This window comes from Podarcis filfolensis (genome assembly GCF_964270895.1).
Source record: "Podarcis filfolensis genome assembly, chromosome: 8".
Taxonomy (NCBI): Eukaryota; Metazoa; Chordata; class Lepidosauria; order Squamata; family Lacertidae; genus Podarcis; species Podarcis filfolensis.
In genome coordinates, this window is record NC_139611.1 from 84,754,648 (window position 1) to 84,778,180 (window position 23,533).

Genomic DNA, 23,533 nt, shown 5'->3' on the forward strand with positions numbered 1-23,533 from the left:
TGAACCCAGGTTGCAGCCGCCTTGCCGATGCGAAGCAAGCCTGGATCTGACCAGTGCCAGGAATGGATGTGAGGTGGGAATGCAGTCTTGAGTTCCACCACGGAGGAAATAAATAAAGTTCAAAAGAGCTTTTCCTGGCAAGCAGCTAAAGCGAGGCCAAAGATTTGCCTGCTACCTTTCTGCACAGTAGGCTGCAGCTAAAGGCTGGCAAAAAAAATAGCCTGGTCGCCGAAGAATTGATGCTTTTGAATTCTGGTGCTGGAGGAGACTCTTGAGAGTCCCATGGACTGCAAGAGGATCAAACCTCTCCATTCTGAAGGAAATCAGCCCTGAGTGATCACTGGAAGGACAGATCCTGAAGCTGAGGCTCCAAGACTTTGGCCACCTCATGAGAAGAGAAGACTCCCTGGAAAAGACCCTGATGTTGGGAAAGATGGAGGACACAAGGAGAAGGGGACGGCAGAGGACGAGATGGTTGAACAGTATTCTCAAACCAGCATGAGTTTGACCAAACTGCGGGACACAGTGGAAGACAGGAGTGCCTGGCGTGCTCTGGTCCAGGGGGTCACGAAGAGTCGGACATGACTAAACGACTAAACAACAACCCTCAAAACTAGGGTTGCCATATTTCAAAAAGTAAAAATCAGGACACTCCAAAAGACCCCAAAATTATTTAGCTTTTTTTAAAGGAAAACCCCAAAGTTGTTGACCTTTCAGAAATTCCCCCCAGATGTCAGTTCCGCCTTTGAAATCCCAGTAATGTCCAGGAAAATCCTGACCCAAAGCCAGCACCCCTGTTTCTCAGCTCTTGATTGCTGCCAACCCACAAAAGAAGAAGAAGAGTTTGGATTTGATATCCCGCTTTATCACTACCCAAAGGAGTCTCAAAACGGCTAACATTCTCCTTTCCCTTCCTCCCCCACAACAAACACTCTGTGAGGTGAGTGGGGCTGTGAGACTTCAGAGAAGTGTGACTAGCCCAAGGTCACCCAGCAGCTGCATGTGGAGGAGCGGGGAAGCGAACCCGGTTCACCAGATTACGAGTCCACTGCTCTTAACCACTACACCACACTGGCTCAAAAGGGTTTGAGCTCCATCTCACAAGATTTGTCAACTTCTTGTCAAACGAAGAGACGTGGATATTTGACTTGGGTTGCCTGGTTCCCCTCCCCACCCCCCGGCAGCCCGCTCCCCAACTAATAATATTTTCGCCTTAAAGTTTGCACCAAAAAAGATAGAGAGCACTTCTTTGAGTGCTTTCTTCTTAAGCCTCCTCTCAGGGAACATAATTGAGCAATTAGTGACAAATTACCTTCAGTGGCTTTCCCCCCTAATGAAGCCTTATGTAACAAAGTGCCAATTAAAAGCCACTCCTGACGAGAGAGAATGTGCAGTTTAAGAGTTTTCCCTGTTCTTCCTGCTACGGAGCCTGTTCCCCTATTGACTTTGCTCCAGCTTGGTCCCTGGGATAAACTGCAGTCCGTTCTCTCTAAAGGGTCTGTTTTCAACACAGCCTTAGACTGGGGCAGGGGAGAAGTTTGGTTTTTGTTTGCCTTTTAACAAGAAGCTCCCCAGCACGCATTTCCCAGAACAATTCGCAAACAGAAACATAACCTGTCTTTTGAATTGTTCATGTCTCCAAATTTTGCGTTGCGGTTGTTTAGCCATCACGTACAGAAATGCATGAATTAGGGGGTGCATGCACTGGTGAAAATAGAATTCAAACATTTGTTGTGTGAGTCAAAGCTGCGTGTAAAGTGCGTGTGTATTAGTCAAACCGGCAGAGAAATTCACACTAAAAAGCTGACAGATTTTCATGAGGATTAATATATATATATATATATATATATATATATATATATATATATATATATATATAGTAATGATCACAAATTGCTGAGGAAACAAAAAGAAATGAACATAAACTTTGAAAAATTAGAGGGAGAGAAACTTAATCCGGTCCAGAGGTCCGTTCTTAACCTGAAACTGTTCTTAACCTGAAGCACCACTTTAGCTAATGGGGCCTTCTGCTGCTGCCGTGCCACCAGAGCACGATTTCTCTTCTCATCCTGAAGCAAAGTTTTTAACCTGAGGTACTATTTCTGGGTTAGCGGAGTCTGTAACCTGAAGCGTATGTAACCCGAGGTACTACTGTAGAATAGAATAGAATATGGGTTGACAGTCATTCTTGGTGAATCCTTTGCAGTCCTTTTCAATTCTCTGTGATGGGAGACTCAAGGTCTCCGTCAGAGGATGCTCACTGCCCTCGGCAAACTGCAGTTCCCAGAATGCTTTGAGGGGGAAGCCTTGGCTGCTAAACTGGCCTAAAACAGACACAAAGCCTGTCCACCATATTACCTCCAGACTCCTTTTGCTGGCATTCCAAGATAAAACTTGCCTTTGTCATGTCTATAAAATTTGCCCTTTTCTCTCTTTGGATGCAACTAAAGCTCTTGTTACATCCCCTTCGCCTCCTGCTCTCGCTACTATTGTCCGTTCTTCGTCTTGTGTCCCTCAGATCTCTTTCCTTCAGCTCACATGATCTCAGCTGCTTGTCGTTGTGATCGGGTTAACACTGCTATTCTGTTTTACCCGGGCTCCCTGTATTATAAATTCTTCTAATGACTTTCAAACGTCTCCTTTCTTGTCCCCACTTCTTTTCCTTCCTCTTTCCAGGACTTGACTCATGAGTAATATAGGAGCCTTCCTTTTGCCTGGTCAGGACAAGACTGTAGCTCAGTGGTCTTGAGTGCAAAAGGTCTCAGCTTTAATCCTCCAGTGTCTCCAGGTAGAGATGGGAATGTCTCCTGTCTGAAAGCCAGGAGAGCCACTGCAACTTTTCCTTTTCCCTGCCACTTCCCCTGGAAAACCCACTCCGAAACAGTGGAGCAATCGGAGGTGTGGATAAGCCCTCTGTATACACAATCATGGCCACTGGTCCCATCACCTCCTGTCAAATAGAAGTTAAAGCTATGGTTTTCCCAGTAGTGATGTATGGAAGTGAGAGCTGGACCATAAAGAAGGCTGATCGCCGAAGAATTGATACTTTTGAATTATGGTGCTGGAGGAAACTCTTGAGAGTCCCATGGACTGCAAGAAGATCAAACCTCTCCATTCTTAGGGAAATCAGCCCTGAGTGCTCACTGGAAGGACAGATCCTGAAGCTGAGGCTCCAAGACTTTGGCCACCTCATGAGAAGAGAAGACTCCCTGGAAAAGACCCTGATGTTGGGAAAGATGGAGGGCACAAGGAGAAGGGGACGACAGAGGACGAGATGGCTGGACAGTGTTTTCGAAGCTACCAGCATGAGTTTGACCAAACTGCGGGAGGCAGTGGAAGACAGGAGGGCCTGGCGTGCTCTGGTCCAGGGGGTCACGAAGAGTCGGATACGACTAAACAACAACAACAAAGAGTTGGGACCACAAGCATCATCTAGTTCAACCCCCTGCAATGCAGGATTTTTTTGCACAAGGTGGGGCTCAAACTCACAACCCAGAGATTAAGAGTCTGGTGCTCAACTGACTGAGCAGTTTGCTCCCAGAAGAACAAGGTGGCACTCTCCTCCGTTCCTTGTGTATGTTGGGATGTGAATAGATCCTAGGAGAGGATATATTTATTCAGGGCTTTTTTTTCAGGTGGAACTTGCAGCACACGGAACCGCCGTTTACCTTCCCACTATAAAGCGGTACCTATTTATCTACTTGCACTGGTGTGCTTTCGAACTGCTAGGTGGGCAGGAGCTGGGACCGAACGACGGGAGCTCACCCCGCCGCGGGGATTCGAACCGCCGACCATACGATTGGCAAGTCCATTGCCTTTATATGAGAATAATAATAATAATAATAATAATAATAATAATAATAATAATAATTTTTTATTTATATCCCGCCCTCCCCAGCCAAAGCCGGGCTCAGAGTGGCTAACAACAACAAAATAATACAACGTTCTAAAAGCATTTCATTATAAAATTAATTCAAATCAAATTAATGGCAACCATTGGGCTAGAGTTCTGTGAGGATTGCCAAAGGAGGGAGTCAGGCTGTGCCCTGGCCAAAGGCCTGGTGGAACAGCTCCGTCTTGCAGCCCTGCGGAAAGATGTCCAGTCCCGCAGGGCCCTAGTCTCTTGTGACAGAGCGTTCCACCAGATCGGAGCCACAGACAAAAAAGCCCTGGCTCTGGTTGAGAACAAGGGAGGTGTTTTTTTGTGAGTACTGGTACCTCTTTTTCTTGAAAGATAACACTGTATTTATTACAAATTTTCCTTCCTTCCTCACATTTGTGAATTCAACAGAGTGCCATCCCTTTGCAGCTTAAAGGGAATCTTAGATAGGCTAGTTTTAGCCATTTAACTAATCCTGAATGCTTTAAGGCAGACTGGATTCTCCTGGTATTTCCTCCCTTTCTTCCCCTTAAAACAATAATTGCACAGTCTTGCAAAACATGAAAATGACATTTACTCACTAGGAATACTTGTTGAAGAGTAACAGATACAGCAGCTTTGTTCAGACAGGCTTAAAATGGTCATTGAGTTACAAAGACATACTTAAGTCTAGCTTAAGATGTAGACTGAGCATGGACCTCAAGCTTAGCAGATGTCCTCAGATGGAAAGAGGAATAGAGTTTGCCCAGGCAGGTAGGACAATATTTAGCTATGTGCTCCCCCTGTCAGGGCACGGTGGGAGTGTCTCTCACAGAGTTCCTCTCTAGCAAGTTTACAGGAAAAATCTAGTGAGCTTCAGCTCCTGTTATGTACCTATCCAGCAAAACTTGAATTGTTGGTTTGACTATGGTTACCAGATGTCCCTGTTTCCCGGGGACAGTCCCAGCCACTCTGAGCAGCTTCCAGCATGTATAAAAGCATAGTACAGTGGTACCTCAGGTTACAGACGCTTCAGGTTACAGACTCTGCTAACCCAGAAATAGTACCTCGGGTTAAGAACTTTGCTTCAGGATGAGAACAGAAATCATGCGGTGGTAGTGGGAGGCCCCATTAGCTAAAGTGGTGCTTCAGGTTAAGAACGGTTTCAGGTTAAGAATGGACCTCCAGAACGAATTAAGTTCTTAACCCAAGGTACCACTGTAAAACATTAAACCTCAAAAAGCTTCCCTCTACAGGGCTGCCTTCAGATGTCTCCTAAAGGTTATACAGTGGTACCTCGGGTTAAGTACTTAATTTGTGCCGGAGGGTCCGTTCTTAACCTGAAACCGTTCTTAACCTGAAGCACCACTTTAGCTAATCGGGCCTCCCGCTGCTGCCGTGCCACCAGAGCACGATTTCTGTTCTCATCCTGAAGCAAAGTTCTTAACCTGAAACACTATTTCTGGGTTAGCGGAGTCTGTAACCTGAAGCGTATGTAACCTGAAGCGTATGTAACCCAAGGTACCACTGTATATAAAAGGCTTTCCTTAACCAAAAAGCCACCTTTGGATCCACTCTTTTAGTGTAAGCCACCTTGCCGTTCATCCAATGGAATGGCAGGATGTAAATCTTATAACATTTTGATTGATTGATTGATTGATTGATTGATTGATTGCATGGCCTTAGGGTGCCGTGAGGCATCAATGACTCCTTTTTATTTTTTTAAAAAAGGCTTAGCAAAATACGTAAGTGGAGACATTGATCGTATATATTAATAGCAAACTCGTTTATCCAAGCAGGGATCCTTTTGTAAGTAAAACAGCTCTAAGTGTAAGAGCCATAAGCTCATGGGAACCCCATAAGGAGTGGAGACATCGGGATAAAAATATTTGTGGGAGAAATGTAAGAAGGAGCCAAAAGCATATCCCACTTAGGACTGAGTGGGCTCAGTGGTCACAGAAGGCTGGCATTTTGACTGGGAGAGAAATAAAAGTTGGAAAACTAGGGAGTAGAGAGAAAGGGTATCCTTGAAGAAGCAGTGAATGGGTGGAACCCTGAGCAGGAGCACTCTATACCACAACACTTTGTTGCAGCTCTCACTTGTCAGCGTTTACTAGTCATGGGGGCTGTATCCAGTGCTAGTCCTCAGAGAAAACTTATTAAACATTATTTACTTAGGTGCATTGATTTCAGTGTGTCTACTCTGAGTATGAGGGACGCGGGTGGTGCTGTGGGTTAAACCACAGAGCCTAGGACCTGCTGATAGGAAGGTTGGCGGTTCGAATCCCCGTGACGGGGTGAGCTTTTGTTGCTCGGTCCCTGCTCCTGCCAACCTAGCAGTTCGAAAGCACGTCAAAGTGCAAGTAGATAAATAGGTACCACTCCGGCGGGAAGGTAGACGGCGTTTCCGTGCACTGCTCTGGTTTGCCAGAAGCGGCTTAGTCATGCTGGCCACATGACCCGGAAGCTGTATGCCCCTCCCTCGGCCAGTAAAGCAAGATGAGTGCCACAATCCCAGAGTCGGCCACGACTGGACCTAATGGTCAGGGGTCCCTTTACCTTTACCTTTTACTCTGAGTATGACCTAGTTCTCATCGACCTGTGATCTTCAGAAGTCCACTTTCAAAGACAGTATAGAGAAGACATAGAAACAGGTATCTCCTTCCAACTGCCTCTTCTTTAAATGCATGACCCACTATGTAAAATAACCAAGCAAGAATTGGAAACCACCCCAGAATTGGCCCTACTAAACATCTTCCAAGACAACAATGCCCACTTACACCACAAAGAACTCATAACCCACCTACTTTCAGCAGCCAGAAACACCATAACCAGACACTGGAGAGACCTGTCAGGAGTAAGCATGGACCAATGGTACCAAATAGTATGGGAAACAGCCCTACTAGAAAAATTAACCAATAAACTGAAACTGACACGGGGAGAAATAGAAGAAGACGCCTTCACCCCGGTATGGCTCCCCTTTATCGCATACACAGCCCAACAAGACAATGACAAAAATCCACCAACAGCATACAAATCAATATGGCTAACCTGATCTAAAACACCCACCCACCCCACTCACACACGAAAACAAAGACCACCACAGTCAACCACAAATGAACAACAAACCCCAACCTCTCTCACCACCAAAGGAACACAAGTGAACAGCAGAGAACCTGCACAAGCAATTTAAAATAAAATAAAATGCATGACCCACCCTTGACCCTTAGGTCCCAGGACAGGTTACAACAATCTAAAGCACAACTTTAAAAATAATTTAAGACAAATAACCATCTCGGGAATACAGTGGGGCTTAAGAATATACACCTCAAGTGTCAAAGGCTGGAGTGAAGTGGTGGGTGTTCAGCATAGCCCTGAAAGCCGCACAGTGAAGGTGCTGGACACAGAGGCCGATTGAGGGCAGCGCAACCAGTTCCGCCACCCTGGGTGCCAGGCCTAAGGGCGTCACCACTATGACATAGCAGAAAAGAGGTAAAGGTAAAGGGACCCCAGACCATTAGGTCCAGTTGTGACCGACTCTGGGGTTGTGGCGCTCATCTCACTTTACTGGTCGAGGGAGCCGGCGTACAGCTTCCGGGTCATGTGGCCAGCATGACTAAGCCGCTTCTGGCGAACCAGAGCAGCGTACGAAAACGCCGTTTACCTTCCCGCCGGAGTGGTACCTATTTATCTACTTGCACTTGACATGCTTTCGAACTGCTAGGTGGGCAGGAGCAGGGACCGAGCAACGGGAGCTCACCCCATCGCGGGGATTCGAACCGCCGACCTTCTGATCAGCAAGTCTTAGGCTCTGTGGTTTAACCCACAGCACCACCCACGTCCCCAGAAAAGAGGCAGGGGGCACCAAATGTTGACCTCGTGCAAGGCACAGCTGAAATTTTAAAAACGAGAGTCCGCCCCTTCTGGACACACCTCTGTGGGGAGGGAATTCCACGACTTTGGGCCTGGCACAGAGAATGTCCTCTCGTGGGCAACCACGACTCCCAAAAAGCATGAGGAACTGTAGAGTTTGGAGGGAACCATCCACACCACACATTTGGAGCGCAAGGCTGCCCTCAAGGAATCATGGGAATGGAAGTTTGCCTTCTCAGGGAACTATGGTTCCTGAGAAGGCAAACTTAAAACCTTTTTAACACCCTTAAAAACATGGGTGTAGCCAAGGGGGCAGCCTATATCAATAAAAATACATAGCAAACTGAGGTTCTGCCCCCCCCCCCCGCAACAAAATTCCTGGCTATGCCCATGCTTAACAAACTGCATACAGTTTGCCATTCCACACAACAAGAACTTATTCATATTTCTACTGTTATTTGCATACTCTTAATAATAATAATAATAAATTTTATTTAAACCCCGCCCTCCCCGGCCAGAGCCGGGCTCAGGGCTGCTAACACTAATAAAATTACAGTAAAATCATAATGGGGGGGGGGACCAATTTAAAATACAGGTTAAAATGCAATTTAAAATGCAGCCTTATTTTAAAAGTAGCCCATAGATCAAAACCATAAGGGGAGGGAAAACATAAGGGTCAGACTGAGTCCAAACCAAAGGCCAGGTGGAACAGCTCTGTCTTGCAGGCCCTGCAGAAAGATGTCAAGTCCCGCAGGGCCCTGGTCTCTTGTGACAGAGCGTTCCACCAGGTCGGGGCCAGTACTGAAAAGGCCCTGGCCCTAGTTGCGACCAATCTCACCACCTTGCGACCTGGGACCTCCAAAATGCTGTCATTTGTGGACCTTAAGGTCCTCCGCGGGGCATACCAGGAGAGGCGGTCCCGTAGGTACGGAGGTCCTAGGCCACATCTTTTAGGTAGAGAGACAGCTGTGATTTTGAAATCTCAGGATGTGCAGATTTGCAGGGGGTGGGGGAATCCCTCTCCAAATCAGACAAACATGACCAACACATGAAGTAAATATAAGCTGCGGCCTTTAAAATCCTCATAGCTATTGGCTGCAAGAGTGCAATACACTTTGTCAGTGTGTGTATATATATGGGTGATGGAATGTCCACGAACATTCCAATTGCTCAGGAGTTTTTGTTTATTTAAAAAAATGGAAAGAAAAGAACAAGCTGTTGCAAAATTCCTAGGAGCAGAGGAGCTCATGGAAGGGTTCAATAAGGAAAGCCGGGGGGATAGAAATATTAGCCAAGTGTTAGATTGTGCAAATGAGTTTTGTGTAGACATGTAGAACAGCATGTACGAGTTGTATCGGAACAGACCCATTGAAACAGACAAACTTAAGACAGCCATGCCAACTAATTTTAATGGGTCAACTCTGAGTATACAATCTGGTGTATTAAATCTGAGGCCTGGGTGTGTGTATGTCAGAGAGAAAGAGAGGATGAAGCAGATTAGATACAGAGAAGGTACTACACATTATCACACAAATGTGTCTGCAGAATGATGTGGGTTTTTACTCTCATCATCTAATTTCAGTTCAAGCTCCATGCTTTTCAGTGCACCGCAGTCCACGCATTTACTCACATGTGTGGAGTGACCAAGTTATGCGAGAGTAAATTAACCCTTGTAGAATAAAACTCCAGGACCCAATGCCACTATCCATCAAGACTTTCTAAATAGAAGGGTTAGAGGAGGAATTTGGTTCAGTGCACATGTGGATGCGGGTGGCGCTGTGGGTTAAACCACAGAGCTTAGGACTTGCTGATCAGAAGGTCGGCGGTTCGAATCCCTGCGACGGGGTGAGCTCCCGTTGCTCGGTCCCTGCTCCTGCCAACCTAGCAGTTCGATAGCACCTCAAAGTGCAAGTAGATAAATAGGTACCGCTCCGGCGGGAAGGTAAACGGCGTTTCCGTGCGCTGCTCTGGTTCGCCAGAAGCGGCTTAGTCATGCTGGCCACATAACCCGGAAGCTGTACACCGGCTCCCTCGGCCAATAAAGCAAGATGAGCGCTGCAACCCCAGAGTCGGTCACGACTGGACCTAATGGTCAGAGGTCCCTTTACTTTTACATTTTAAAATGAAGCGACCTATTTCATGTTTGGAGGCAGTAATGTTCCTGCTGGAAAATGCAAGAGGGGAGATTGCTCTTATGCTCAGGTCCTGTTTATGGATTCTTCCCACAGGCATCTGGTTAGCTTCTGGGATGGAATAATGTTAGACTAGTTGTGCCACTGGCTTGATCCAGCAGTCTCTTCCAGTGTTCTTATGTTCATACTTCCTGAAATATGCAATATGCAAACCAAAACCATCCTTTGAAATTTGCGCTTCTCTGAATTTTGTGATGCAGTTCTCCAACTGAATCCTGCCTGGCAAAAAATCGTGCAAAATGTGCAAAATTTAAGGGGAAGCCGAAATATCTAAAAAAAATAAAATAAAATAAATTGTCCAGTAGCACCTTAGAGACCAACTAAGTTTGTTCTTGGTATAAACTTTCGTGTGCATGCACACTACTTCAGATACGAGGAAGTGTGCATCGAAGAGCGTATGTCAGTGATAGCATGGAACAATGCATTATATTGAAGGAAATCACTTGGAGAAATGTGCGTCCGGCAAAATTGCAAATATCAAGAGTGTAAATTGAGAGAAATAAACACTAAAATGCTTGCAAATTTTCATGAGGATTCTTTTTTAAAATTGCAAACCAACGCTGCAATGTGGAGAACTGAATTTAAGATTAGAACAATGAGAATCCGAGAGAAACCAAAACTGGCAAATTTGTCCATCCCTGCTAAAGACCCGAGCAGTGATTACTGTTATCCATCATGGGTCCTCCTCAAATCTGAAACTAACAATCTTGGGTAATCAGCACGTCAAGCTAAGGCCAATTTTGCCTTGACAGACACTTATCTCTCCCTCATCCGTGGCAGGGAACAGGGGCCAAAAGGAACAGGGGGAGGGAAAAAGCAAAAAGCAAAAACCTGTTTTAATTCAAAGCAAACCTAGGTGGCAATTTCTCAGAGAAGTGACTGGCGGGTGTTTCCTGGTACTGCTTTCTGCGAAGAAAATCAGTAAACTGGCTCCATCCTCTCCTCCAAATTCATATAATTGACTGCTATTCTGAGATAACTTAATAAATCTAAAAGAAAAGAATAGAAGTGTTCATATTTATTGTTTTTATTTATTTAAAAAAGAGTCAATAAAATACATAATGTGTTGTGCAGATTCATTAACTTTAGTCCCCGTGTTACATTGTAAACATGTGTAATTATTCCCCCCTGTTTACTCTTGCTTACAATTTCTTTGTTTTTTATCGGAAGGTTATTGTGGATAACAAAGGTACTTTTAATGTCTGTGTTTTCGGTTCATAGGGTCCCATCTACAGGTCTCGCTTCCGTTTTCTGCCTACTCCTCCGTTGCTTCCCCATGTCAAATTTTAGATTCTAAACTCCTGGGGCAGAGGCCTCTTTTGTTACATTTTGTACGCACACTGATCCTCTCTTTCCATCGTACACACACCTCAAACACAGTGTCGAGAATTAAGCTTCAAAGGGCCACACTTCACTTCCCTCCACATAGTTTAATATGCCTGATTCTCTGGCAAGACTTGGAGATCCTTCATGTTCGGATCTTGTTTGCTTCCTGTGCGCAGTATCTTTGATTTCAGAAAGTGTTTGTGCATATCTTAATTTCACTTTGAAAACCCTTCCTAGTCAGCTCATCTGGATGCTCCAACTTCTTCACTGTCCACTTTATACATCTGATTAAGTTGGGTTAACCAGAGAAAACTCTTCCTACAATAAAATTGTTAACTTGATGGTGATGATGGTGATGATGATTTAAATTTGTATACCCACCCTTCATCCGGAGATTATTGGGTGGCTCACCACATAAAAATACAAAACGGTTGTACTTGCTGTGACAGTTACTCCCCTAGATGACGCTGTTGGTGATTTGGCTTCAATAATAATAATAATAATAATAATAATAATAATAATAATTATTATTATTATTATTATTATTATTATTATTATTATTATTATTTATACCCTGGCCCATCTGCAAAGGGGCATGCACAGTGATCAAGCCATACTAATTAACTAACCACAGTTAAGCTGGGGGAAGTACATAGTCCATGGTTTTAGGGAACAACATCACCAGGCCGACAGGACCTTGGGTCAGGAGCTAGACCTCTCTCCCTGCTGAGTGTTAATCCAGATCTCTCCCCCTCTGGGCTGCTCCTTGGTGTCTACACTCCCAAGGGGAAGTAGTTTAACTTATGTGGCTCCCCAAACAGGCACCTGCCTGGTTCTGTTGGCTGTGGCTCAGCCTTGACCCAGCAAGACCTGCTCACTTGTCTAGGGCTCGGGTTGCCAGGTGTTTTGAGTGGCACTGCAGAACATAACAAGATCCGTGCATCTCCTTGCTAGGGAAAGCGTTTACCTGCTAAAATCCTGAATGCCAGTTTTTTGGGGGGGAAAGCCCCCCACAACAACAAGGTGACAACCCTGATCTACCAGGTCTGGATTATTTTATTTTATTTTATTTTATTTTATTTTATTTTATTTTATTTTATTTTATTTTATTTTATTTTATTTTATTTTATTTTATTATTAGCGGCAACCTCAGAAATAGGTGCCGGGGCTAAAAAAACTCTGGGGAGCAGCTGCCCCTAAAGTCCAAGAGAGGGAGATCTCGGGGAGCAACTGGGGCCAGCCCAGGGGGAAGGAGGCAAGCCGGCTCCTGACGCTGCTAGGGCGAGGAGGGAGACTCTCCCTGCCGCCTGTCTCGTCCGCCAGAAGGACCCCTCGCTCAGCTGATAACCTCCGCTCTTTCCCATCGGAGGAGGAGGAGGCAGGCAGGCAGAGAACGAGTTAAAGAAAAAACCCTTCTACTTCCGGATGTGTTCGTAGCTCAGGGCTGTGAAGCTGAGAGAGAGAGGGAGAGAACCAGAGCGCACAAGAGAGAGCATCTTTCTCTCTCTCTCTCTCTCCCCTCCTCCTCTTCTTCTTTCCACATATACAGAAAGCAAAACAGCCTCCAAAGGAACAGAGACAGGCAACGAAGGGAAACCGCAGGCAACCGATTTGATTGATTATTTTCTTTCAAAAAAAGAGATATATCTATAGATAGATAGATATATAAAAATAGCCATCGTGGGTTTTTTTTAGAATCCAAACTCCCAGCCAGGAGAGAGAGAGAGGGAGCCTCGTCAATTTCATCTTCTGGTTTCCCTCCTCGCCAGATCCACTGCTGCTTTAAGAGGAGGGGAAACTGACAAGCCCATATTCTCTCTGTGTGCGTCCCCCCCCCCCAATTCCCCGCCCCAGCTCCTCTGTTTGCTGAGCAGAGGGGGCTGGGGTGTGTTGTGGGAGCTGAATCTTCCTTGGTGGAGATGCTGGGTGGGGGGGCTTTTTGGAACCTCTGAGCCCCCCCACACCTCCCTTCTTACACCTACTCTCCTCCTCTTCTTCTTCTCTCTCTCTCTCTCTCCATCCTCCCCCCCCCCCACCCGGTTTTCCTTTTCATTCCTGGCTCCTTGCTTTGATAGGATTGAAGCCACAACCATTTAAAAGGGGAGAGGGAGGAGAAAGGAGCCGGGGGGGGGAGAGAAGAAGAAGAAGAAGAAGAAGAAGAGAGAGAGTCGATGTCCATCTTTTAAAAGGAGAGGAGAAGGAGAAGGGGGAAGAGAAGAAAAGAAAAGAAAGGGGGGAGAGAGAGAAAGGAGTGTTTTGGAGAAGGGGGTGGTGGTGTTTGATCATCACACACACCCCTTCTCTCTCTCTTTCTCTCTCTCTCTCTCTCTCCTCCCCCCCCCTTCCAATTTCAAACTACCACCGGGTTGTTGATATTTTTTTTTCCCCTACGAGGACCATCAGTCACTTGAAGTCTGACACCTCGCAACACTTGATGGGCAGCTACGACAGCCAAAAGGCAGAAGAAAGGGTCTACTTGGGAGGAAGAAGATACCCGCAAGGAAGGAAATAAGGAACTCTAGCCTTCCCCCCCCCCCATGCAAACACATCCACGCAGATCTGTCACCCCGGCAATCTCACTAGCAAACTGGCTTAGGTTTGTTTTCTATATCTGTACGTGTGTGTGAGTGTAAAAGGTTAGATTTTTTTCCCCCTCTCTTTTTTTTGGGGGGGGGCTATTTTTTTTTAAAAAAATATTCTTCTTGCTGCTGAGCGATCCACAGAGAAACCGGCCGTCCCTGAAAGGAAAATAGGTTGTTTCCTAAACCCACCAAAACAAAAAACCCAACCCAGAGGCAACAAAAGCCAAACTGTTTGAAACAGTTTCCATCTCTCACTTGGTTGGTCTTCTTGGAGCGATGGGGTCAGAGAGGGGGCCAAAATGAAAGATCTCCTTTTTGGAAAGGACTGAAGTTTCTCTGGCCCCCCCAGAGCCGCCTCCCCCCAAGGGGGAGAAGGAAGACGGAAAGAAAGCCCGAGAGAACAAACTTCCCAGCGTCTGATGGCACAAAGGGTAAGTGATGGCGAGGATGATGATGATAATAATGTGTTTTTGGGATAGAACTCGGTGTCGTTTGCGAAATCTGTTCTGAAAGATGTCTTATCTTCTGGCCTAGACTCTTAGAAGCACACGACAAAAACTCAACAAGTAAAAAAAAAAGGAATGATGGGTCTGCGTGTTTGTGTGTGTCTGTGTTTATAGATACATAGTTTTCTTATTGTCTGCTCTTTCGGAAAAGAAAAAATAACTTTGTGGCTTGTGAAGTTAGTAACTCTAGAACTCACAGCGATAAAGTCAGACAGGGCTTGAACCTGTCTGCTTTAAAACAGCCTGCATCTTCCTTCAACACTTCCCATCTCAACTTCTTATTTGTAAATATTTATCTCTTCCCTTCCTCCGCCCACCCCGGGGTTTGATTGGCAAGTGTCAAATGAAATTTTTTTGGATGGGGAAAAAGAAAAGAGAGAGGAATGCCACTTTGGAAATATATATATTTAAAAGCATTTTCATTTCGAGTATATTAGCTGTCACCCCTAGTCGGTATAAATAGAGGCACGCCTCATTCTCGGGTTAACTTTGTGGTTTAAGAGAGATGGCTTAAAAAACAACAAAATAAACTAAATATTGACCGGTGTTTTGAAGCGTCCCTATAGCAAATTTGAGCAAAATAGATGCATTGGGTATACTTCAGAACAAAACCGAAAAAGCAGCCGGGGACAAAACCTCTCTCATGCAGGGCAAAACTATTTCTTGACTTTCTCAGTCTAGCCTTTTTGCTTTGATTCCACGTTGCTCATTTGAAAGCCTCAATGGGGCTGCTTTGTGGCATTTTGCGATGCCTTTCTGAAGTTTTTCGACTCCTTTTTCCTCCTCTGACCCCCCTCCGTGGAGCGGCAGAAAAGATCTGGCCGGTCTGAAAGGCTGAGGTTAATGTGTCTTCAATGCGGTCGGTTGTAAGAAATTCAGGAAACTTTTCATGGGACTCTAATTCCCAAACCGCCACCATTTATTTTGTATGGGGGAACGCTTCAGTACCCACCCCCTCCTCACTATTTTGAAATTCATCCATTGCGTTGGGGGCTGAAGAAACTACAATTCCTTGCAACAGAGACAGAACGAGCTACTTCCTTCTGCAAAAAAGTCTCTCGATTTTTTCCCCACCCACCCAACTTCTCTATAGCAAGCCTGCACCAACATTTTTTAATTCAAAGAGAATCTCTGCCGCTTTATTAAAAAAATCCTGTCCATTCTGACTAAGTTTTCAAACTTTAGAAATCAACTGTTTCTCTAGGCAAAAGCGGAAGGGTGTGAGTGTGTTGGAAATCCTTCACATACTTGCACCTAGGAGGAACTCTGATAAGATAATTCAAAATATGAGTGTATGAGTGTGCTCAATAGTTTTGCAACCAGCATTTGTTCCCATCACCTACACCTGAACAATTTAAATTACTGTTGCTGTTGTTGTTCATCATTCAAAGGTCCCACGCACAGAGCATATGTAGGGCATTTAAAAGGCATCCGTTCATTTATTTATTTGAAATTGTGTATTTTGCACCCGTTGAAAGAGAGGAGTCTGTGGAGTTTCAAGCGAGGTTTTGCGAAACGAGAGAGAGAGAGAAATAACGTCAAGCGGCCCATAAGAGCATGAGATACGGCATGATTTAAATAAGAATAGTTGGCAGGGTGAAAAAATTTCACACTTTCTCTTTTTTTGCCCCCTCCCTTTCCCCACGAAAGGGGGGCGGGAGATGGGAGAAGAAGAGAATGTTTTTGTTCTATTTAAAAAGAACACACTGAAGTTTTGAAAAGTGCCTGGCGGGGTTTAAGGAGTTATAAAGAGGTTGACTGTACTCCCTTTAAGGAGGAAAAATAAAAGCGAGCGAGAGAAGGATTGGGGCAAAAAGATGTAGGTGTTGATTTCTTCTTAAGGGGGACAACCAGTCCGGGAAAGGATGAAGATGACCTGCGAGTAACCGGGGGGACGGGGCAGTTCATTCAGGAATTAAATCCAAGCTTATTTAAAAGCCCGCTTGCAGGAAGAATGGAATTCAGGCAGATTCCCAGCGTTAAAATGATGATGATGTTGATAATAAAATTAAAAAAATTCCTTCTTGGACAGTCCAGTCCCAGGACAGGAGTATGACTGTGTGCGTGCGTGAGTTTGATCTCTCCAAAGTTCAGCGCCTCCCCGGCTAGGAGAAAAGCTTTCTCACTTCTTTTAAAGTTTGCAGAGAAGCGAAGCAGCCTCTGGTCCACTAGCAAAAACAAAATCAATTGGGGTTTAAGGAAGCTAGATTATTTTTCCTTGTATGTGCGGAAGGTGTTTTGCAGTTTGAGGGTGCATCAAACTGCAAGCGAAATTAGCAGCTTTCCCACCGGATTTGCAAGTAACTTTTTTTTAGGGAGGGGGAGAACTGGTGGGGGTCTTCTTCTAGCTGCTGTGTTTTGTAGGGGGCTGGGGGGGGGGATAGAGACTACGGCGCCCAGTACTTGGGAGCGCGACGCTGCGCGCAGGCCTTGGAGACGGAGGCTGGAATTAACAAGGCCGGCTTCGTGAAATTGACGAGCGCTGGCGTGAAATTGACTTAAGTGGCCGAAGGCACAAAAGAGGACCCATTTGTGGCGAGAGATGGCGAAAGTTTGGGGGCTGTTGTGAGGGACGGCTGGGAAGAAATGGCCGGGGGTCTCCTGAGTGGAGGATTAAGGGCGAAGCTGGCCGTTGGTGTATGGACGCTGCTGCTAAGCTTAATTTTAATTTTAATTTATTTTGAGGGGGTGCAGAAGAACGACAAACAAAACTAGCAAATGTTTGACCCAAATGGAAAACTCGGTGGGAAAAGATCAAGATGCGGGGAGATTTAGATAATAACCAAGGCTTGTATCTGTGTATTTCTGTCCCCCCCCCTCAATACTTCGCCCCAGTTCCTCTCTGAGATGAAAACCTTCCAAAAATTTGCTTTTTAAAAGCCGGTCATTTAAAAGGCATCTTTCCTTGTATCACACACACGAATGTGACTTTTTAGGCGTGCTCAGATATGGGTTTCCCTGGTGTCTGGCTGTGCCATTTATTCGCCCTTTGGTGATGCGAAATTGGCTAAATGCGCCTAGATCGGATGTCTAAACTTTCTCTCTCTCTGTCTGTCTCTCTTTGCCCCACACCTTGCCCCGTTTTCGCACCTGGGTCTTCTTTACCTCCAGTACGATGACTTGGTACATTACGCCGGAATGGACGGGGTCTCTCTGCCAGGCTTTGGAGACCCACACACGGGCCGGGGTCTGCAGCACCACGCTCTGAACCAGGGGGGCCCTTACGGATCCGCCGGAGTGAACCATCGGCCCGGCTTGCCCCCGGGGCTGGGCACCAACGACGCCTTGAAGAGAGAGAAGGATGAGATTTATGGGTGAGTCCGGATCCCGCTCAGTCCCTCGAGGAAGGACGGCGGGAGGGGGAGGGAAGGATGGGGGTTTGGCAGGGGTTCGGATGATGAGCCCAACTCGCCTTGAAAACTTGTGCGCGCAACTCTTCGGCATCGGGGATCGGTCCCCCTCCCCTTCCCCAAACCCTCTTTGGATATCCGAGAAAGGGAGGAGAAGGGTGGAAACATGTGCGCCTCGATCCGAAGCCTGCCTCCTCGGGAGTAAATGCCTCTGTGCTCCAGGGGGCTTTCCACCCAAGGAAACGGGCCGCAGGAAGACTCAAAAGTTGTTTGCAGCGGCTGCACCCCCGCCACTTGCTCGCTTACTTCGGGGTGAACCAGGCGGATCCTGCTCCTGCTTGCACGGAGGACTTACTCCCGAGGAATCGTGCTGCGCTCACTTGGAAGGAAGCCTCTCTGAAGCCACAGGGGCTGCTTCCCAGTTAGGCGTGCAGACGATCAGACCGCAAAGCTGATATATTCCAACCGGGATATTTCTCTAAATTCAGCTGGATCTCGCTCTCACACACAAACTCTTAGCGGACCGAAGATGTTCCCTTCCGGTAGATCTGCCCTCAGGCTTCTCCCCCTTCCCACATGAAAGAGGGTTATTACCGTGTTTGCTTAATTGATCGATTCGGTGGGACGTGGCTTCCCTGCGGGTCTCCCCGTCTTGCTTTTCCCAGGGAGCTTAAATAGTGGGGTCCCCCACCCCACCCCCCAGTCTCGTGCACACTTTATCCTTTTTTTGCAGCCGGATCCTCTGGGTGTTTATTCGTTAGTATTTTTCCTATGTGCTCCCGAGTAAGTCTGCCGAGGCCCGCAGCCAGAATTAACTGTCCTCTCCCTCTAGGTCCTAATCGGTTTGTTTGGTGACTCCAACCAGACAGACTTTGATTTACAGCGGGCATTTTCTGCCTGGGTTCCGCAGGCTCTTCTTGTTTAGAAATGCGCTCAAGGTGCATGGGATTTCTAGAACATCTGCGCGCCTCGAGATTTATTTGGGCGTCTGCGGTTTCTAAAACTTCACTTTATCCTCGCGCTTTTCTCCGTGGGGCGAAAAGGATGGGTTGTACTGTAGATCTTTCTCTCGCGCGCTCTCCATTCCGCGCGTTTCTCCGTGCCAAGGAATGACAGGATTCGCGTCTCTTGTTGCTGGCTAGCTAGATTTCCCTCCCTGCTGTGCGTTTACGATTCCCAATCTCAGGTGGGTCTCTCCTCCTTTCCAAAAGGTCCGTTCCTCTTTTTGGCTGCGCGTCTCAGGGTTTCCACAGCAGATGAAATGCTCTCCAGATTTCCGGGCCTCTTTTTTTTTTAGTTTCCACCAATCCTACAGTATAGATTCCCCCCCGCTTCTGAAAGGCATTTTGTTTCTTGCTAGACTCAGAGGGATAGGGGCGAACCCTCCGACGACCGCAAGAAATAAGAAGCGGGCAAGGCAACGGAGGTTTACACTCTTGAAATCTCGGGATTTCACTAAGACCTCGGAGCAGCAGATGACAGAACACGAGGAAGATGCCTTATTCCAAGTCCATTGGGTCCAGCTAGCTCGGAAACCTGGCTCCCCGGGGCTTCAGACGGGGTTTCCCCGCAGCCCTACCTGGCGATGCCATGGAGAATCGAATCAGGGACCTTCTTCCATGCGCAACAGATGCGCATCTACTGAGCCGCGGCTAGCTGTGGAGAGCCGGAGGGCGGCAGGTTGGCAAAAGCGGAGGACGCCGGGGAGGCGGGATGGGGGAGCACAGGGACAACGAGAGTTGCTTTCTCCTGAGTCAGGCCCCGTTTGGCTCTGTCCGGCCCCCTCGGGCTGGCAGCGGCAGCGATTCTCAGGGATTCAGGCAGGGGAGGATTCGAACCCGCACCCCAAGAGGAGATGCAGGGGTGCGTGAAAAGCGGGTGCTTTGCCACTGAGCCTCAGCCTCTCCTCTTCCTCCACATCATCATCATCATCACCATCATCATCATCATCATTGCTGCTGTTATCATCCTGTGGTTGATATCCCAGCAGAAAGGGACTCCAAAGTGCGCAGGTCATCTGAAAGGGTGGTGGAGAGGATTAAAAAAAAATAGAGTGATTGAAAACAAGAGCGCTTCCGTGTGAATCAGCCAAGGATCAGACCCTCACCGGTGCGCCTTGCAGAGGTGGCCCCTCCCCGGTTTGAGAAGATGCCGCTGACTCAGATTTGGGGCATTAAGGAGTGGCGAGGCGGGGAGACGGCTGTGTCCTAGGGCAGAACAGTCCAGTCACTCACCTCTCTTCCCTCGCCCCCACAACTCCAACCTCAGTTCCCCCGTCTGTAAAACGGGACCAACAGCGGACTTCTCAGAGCAGGTTTGCGAGGGGTGAGAGGATTTGCAGCAGGAGCTTTTGAACGGAAGGAGGACGAATCTGTTTCGGGATGTGTGACGAATTCCTGGATCCCGTGTGAACTGGATCCAAAGACGGAGTCGCTAGCCCCGTTATAAGTTGTGAGCTTCCCAGAGGCGCAAGGCTGGGCACTCCGGAAAAGGGGACCTTGAGTGTTAAAGGGTCTTTTCGTTTCATCCCACATGACGATCCTTGTAGAATCCCCACAAGGAGTTCCTACAGACCATCACCACCACCACCCCAGTTGAAAAAGGCATTTATTAATACGGGCATTAAAATTATTTTTCACCGCGGTGCGTGTGTGTGTGTGAGCATGCAGCGTTTTACAAAGTGCCTTTTGTTGCTCTTTGCGCTGGATCGGTCCCAGCGAACAGGTGGGGATCTCCAGATCGGGCTTTGTGCTGCAGTTTTTTTTCATCGCAGAGGTGAAATGTGTGTGTGTGTGTGTGTGTGTGTGTGTAGGTGCACGCATGATTTTGTGAGTGGGCATGGATGCGGCACACCCAGATCCACACCCTCATGGATTTGGATTTATTTGAGCACCCAGGAAGGAAAAATCCAAATGACAGTTTAAAAAGTTTAGTAGGCGTTTTCGGGTTTTTTCCCTTGTTACATTTTTTGAAGCGAATTGACTCAAAACCTGATTCTGGGATGTGCTTCTTGGAGCACTTTGACTGTGAGTAGAGCTAGTTTGGCATTAGAACACAAACCCTGCTCAATCGGACAAAAAATCCGCTTTGCCCAGTGTCCTGTTTCCGACAGTGGCAGGTCTAGTTCAATGGCATTCCGCTGGTTGGTCAGGGCTCACTATTTCGTCAAGGCCTGGTCACTTATTTATTTATTTATTTATTTACATTTATGGCAAATAAACATTTCAAATAGAATCAACTTTACATATCATATTTTGACTCCCCCCTCTTTCTGCGGTTCTTTATATTTACTTTATTTTCCTGCGTATCCCAGTCTAAATCTATTTTATATTTCATTTCCATCCATTTCATATATGTTTTCACTGCTGAACTGGTCAAGGCCTGATCTAAGATGGGTTGCAACAGCAGCACTGCCACCGAAGAGATATAATAATAATAATAATAATAATAATAATAATAATAATAATAGAGAAATGGGTCCCCAAATGTATGCTTGGCTCAAGGTGGTTACCCAGGTCTGAGAACCTTTAAGACCAACAATTAATTAATGAAATTAATTGTCCTCCCCAATTGTCTGTTTGCCAGCAGTGTTTTCTGGGATACACTGCCACTGAAGAAGGAAGCTCCATTAAGCTCTGGCTTTTTGCTGGTTGCTTCCTCTTGGGTTCTCAGTCTACGTCCCACAAGCAGCTTGGGTGACCATAAACCACTCTTCTGGGTTGTCAGTGCAACCATCATGGCCACCCCATAGAGACAGGCTGAGGTAGATGCTTCAGTGTGCTTCTCAGTTTCCCATGCGCAGTGGCCATGTGGGAGAAGCCACTTCGGTTGGCTTTTCCCACGCCACCACAAACGCCCTGCCTCCAGCTCGTGCAGGAAACACTGAACATGCTCCCTGTGTGATTGGCAGAGCACACCCCAGTCAGGTCCCTGTGATATTGCAGAGGTGCCTATATAGTTGGATTGCGAACAGGGTCCTTGTAAGAACATAAGAATATCAGATCAGCTTGCTGGATGAGGATAATGGCTCATCTAGTCCAGTATCCTGTTGCACAGTGGCCAGATTCCTTTGGGAAGCTGGCATGATGGTTGTGAACGCAACTTCAGAGCCCATAGCAGCATTGCTGGCCCTAGAAGCCGCTTAGATGGGTCGGGTGGCTAGATAAGCCTTCTCCAAGTACCGCATTTTTCGCTCTATAAGACGCACCAGACCATAAGACGCACCTAGTTTTCGGAGGAGGAAAACAAGAAAAAAATATTCTGAATCCCAGAAGCCAGAACAGCAAGAGGGATCGCTGCGCAGTGAAAGCAGCGATCCCTCTTGCTGTTCCGGCTTCTGGGATAGCTGCGCAGCCTGCATTCGCTCCATAAGACGCACACACATTTCCTCTTACTTTTTAGGAGGGAAAAAGTGAGTCTTATAGAGCAACAAATACGGTACTTTTTTATGCCAGCTTCCAGTTGCAAAGGTGTTCTTTCTGCTCCTCATTGTGAGCTACACTTAATCGTTGCTCATCTGGAATCTCTCTTCCACAAGCTCTTCTGTGAGTAAAAAGAGTGGATCAGCCTTGTCCAAGCTGGGGCCCTTCAGATGTTTTAGACTCCCAGTCCTATCAGTGATGGGAACTGGAGTCCAGAACATCTGGAGGACTCCAGCTTGGATGTATTGTCCGGTGCTTTGATCTCTTGGGATTGGGAGGAAGGAGGCAAATCTCAAATGAGTGTCCCAAGAAAGAAAACAAGAGGAAGCTAGGTGATGGTGGGAAGGTGCCGTCTATTTCTGAACCTGGGGACAAGATGGAGCTGCAAGGTGTGAGATCGTGTTGAGTGTTTTCCCCCATAATGGAAGTCTGTACAATTCTTAGGTGACCTAGGTGTTGACCAGACACTGGCTTTGGACTGCCCCTAAGGACCTCACCTGCCTTGTTGTTGTTTAGTCGTTTAGTCGTGTCCGACTCTTTGTGACGCCCTGGACCAGAGCACGCCAGGCACTCCTGTCTTCCACTGCCTCCCGCAGTTTGGTCAAACTCATGCTGGTAGCTTCGAGAACACTGTCCCACCATCTCGTCCTCTGCCGTCCCCTTCTCCTTGTGCCCTCCATCTTTCCCAACATCAGGGTCTTTTCCAGGGAGTCTTCTCTTCTCATGAGGTGGCCAAAGTATTGGAGCCTCAGCTTCAGGATCTGTCCTTCCAGTGAGCACTCAGGGCTGATTTCCTTCAGAATGGATAGGTCTGATCTTCTTGCAGTCTATGGGACTCTCAAGAGTCTCCTCCAGCACCACAATTCAAAAGCATCAATTCTCCGGCGATCAGCCTTCTTTATGGTCCATCTCTCACTTCCATACATCACTACTGGGAAAACCATAGCTTTAACTATACGGACCTTTGTTGGCAAAGTGATGTCTCTGCTTTACTTGGAAGCAAGTCCCATTTGCTTCCATGGGTGGCATCTCATGCTAGTCCCACTCACAGCAGACTTGTTGAAACTCGGTTTGGTCCATTGGTTTCAATGGGACTTCGTAAGACTCAGTTGCAGACAACCCAGTGCCACTTAACTTCCATATAATGGACACAATCCATCAAAATGTGCAGTGCAATCAATGTCCAGCTCATTTCGGTGGAACGCACTTCCCAGTTACAGTGTGTAGGGCTTAGGAAGCTCCCTTCTATTGGGTGAGACCACTGGTCTGTCTCACCTGGTATTGTCTTCATGGATTGGCAGCTGCTCTCTGGGTCTGGGATTTCAGGCAGAGATCCCTCCTAGCCTTACCTGGAGATTCGTCCTGGGATCAAACCTGGAACTTTCTGCATGGAAGGCAAATGCTGTTCCACTGGGTTGCAGCCC

At 46.9% G+C, this 23,533-nt stretch overlaps 1 protein-coding gene across 1 annotated transcript in view; it reads left to right on the forward strand.

The window, feature by feature from the left end:
* Window positions 1-12,713: 12,713 nt before the first annotated feature.
* The window catches only part of MEIS3 (Meis homeobox 3), a 75,868-nt gene continuing 65,048 nt past the window's right edge, over window positions 12,714-23,533 (forward strand). Inside the window, exons 1-2 of the mRNA XM_083627684.1 lie at window positions 12,714-14,263; window positions 17,450-17,652. Coding sequence (XP_083483810.1) covers window positions 14,252-14,263; window positions 17,450-17,652 — 215 coding nt within the window. The 5' untranslated portion in view covers window positions 12,714-14,251. The remainder of the gene's footprint in view (window positions 14,264-17,449; window positions 17,653-23,533) is intronic.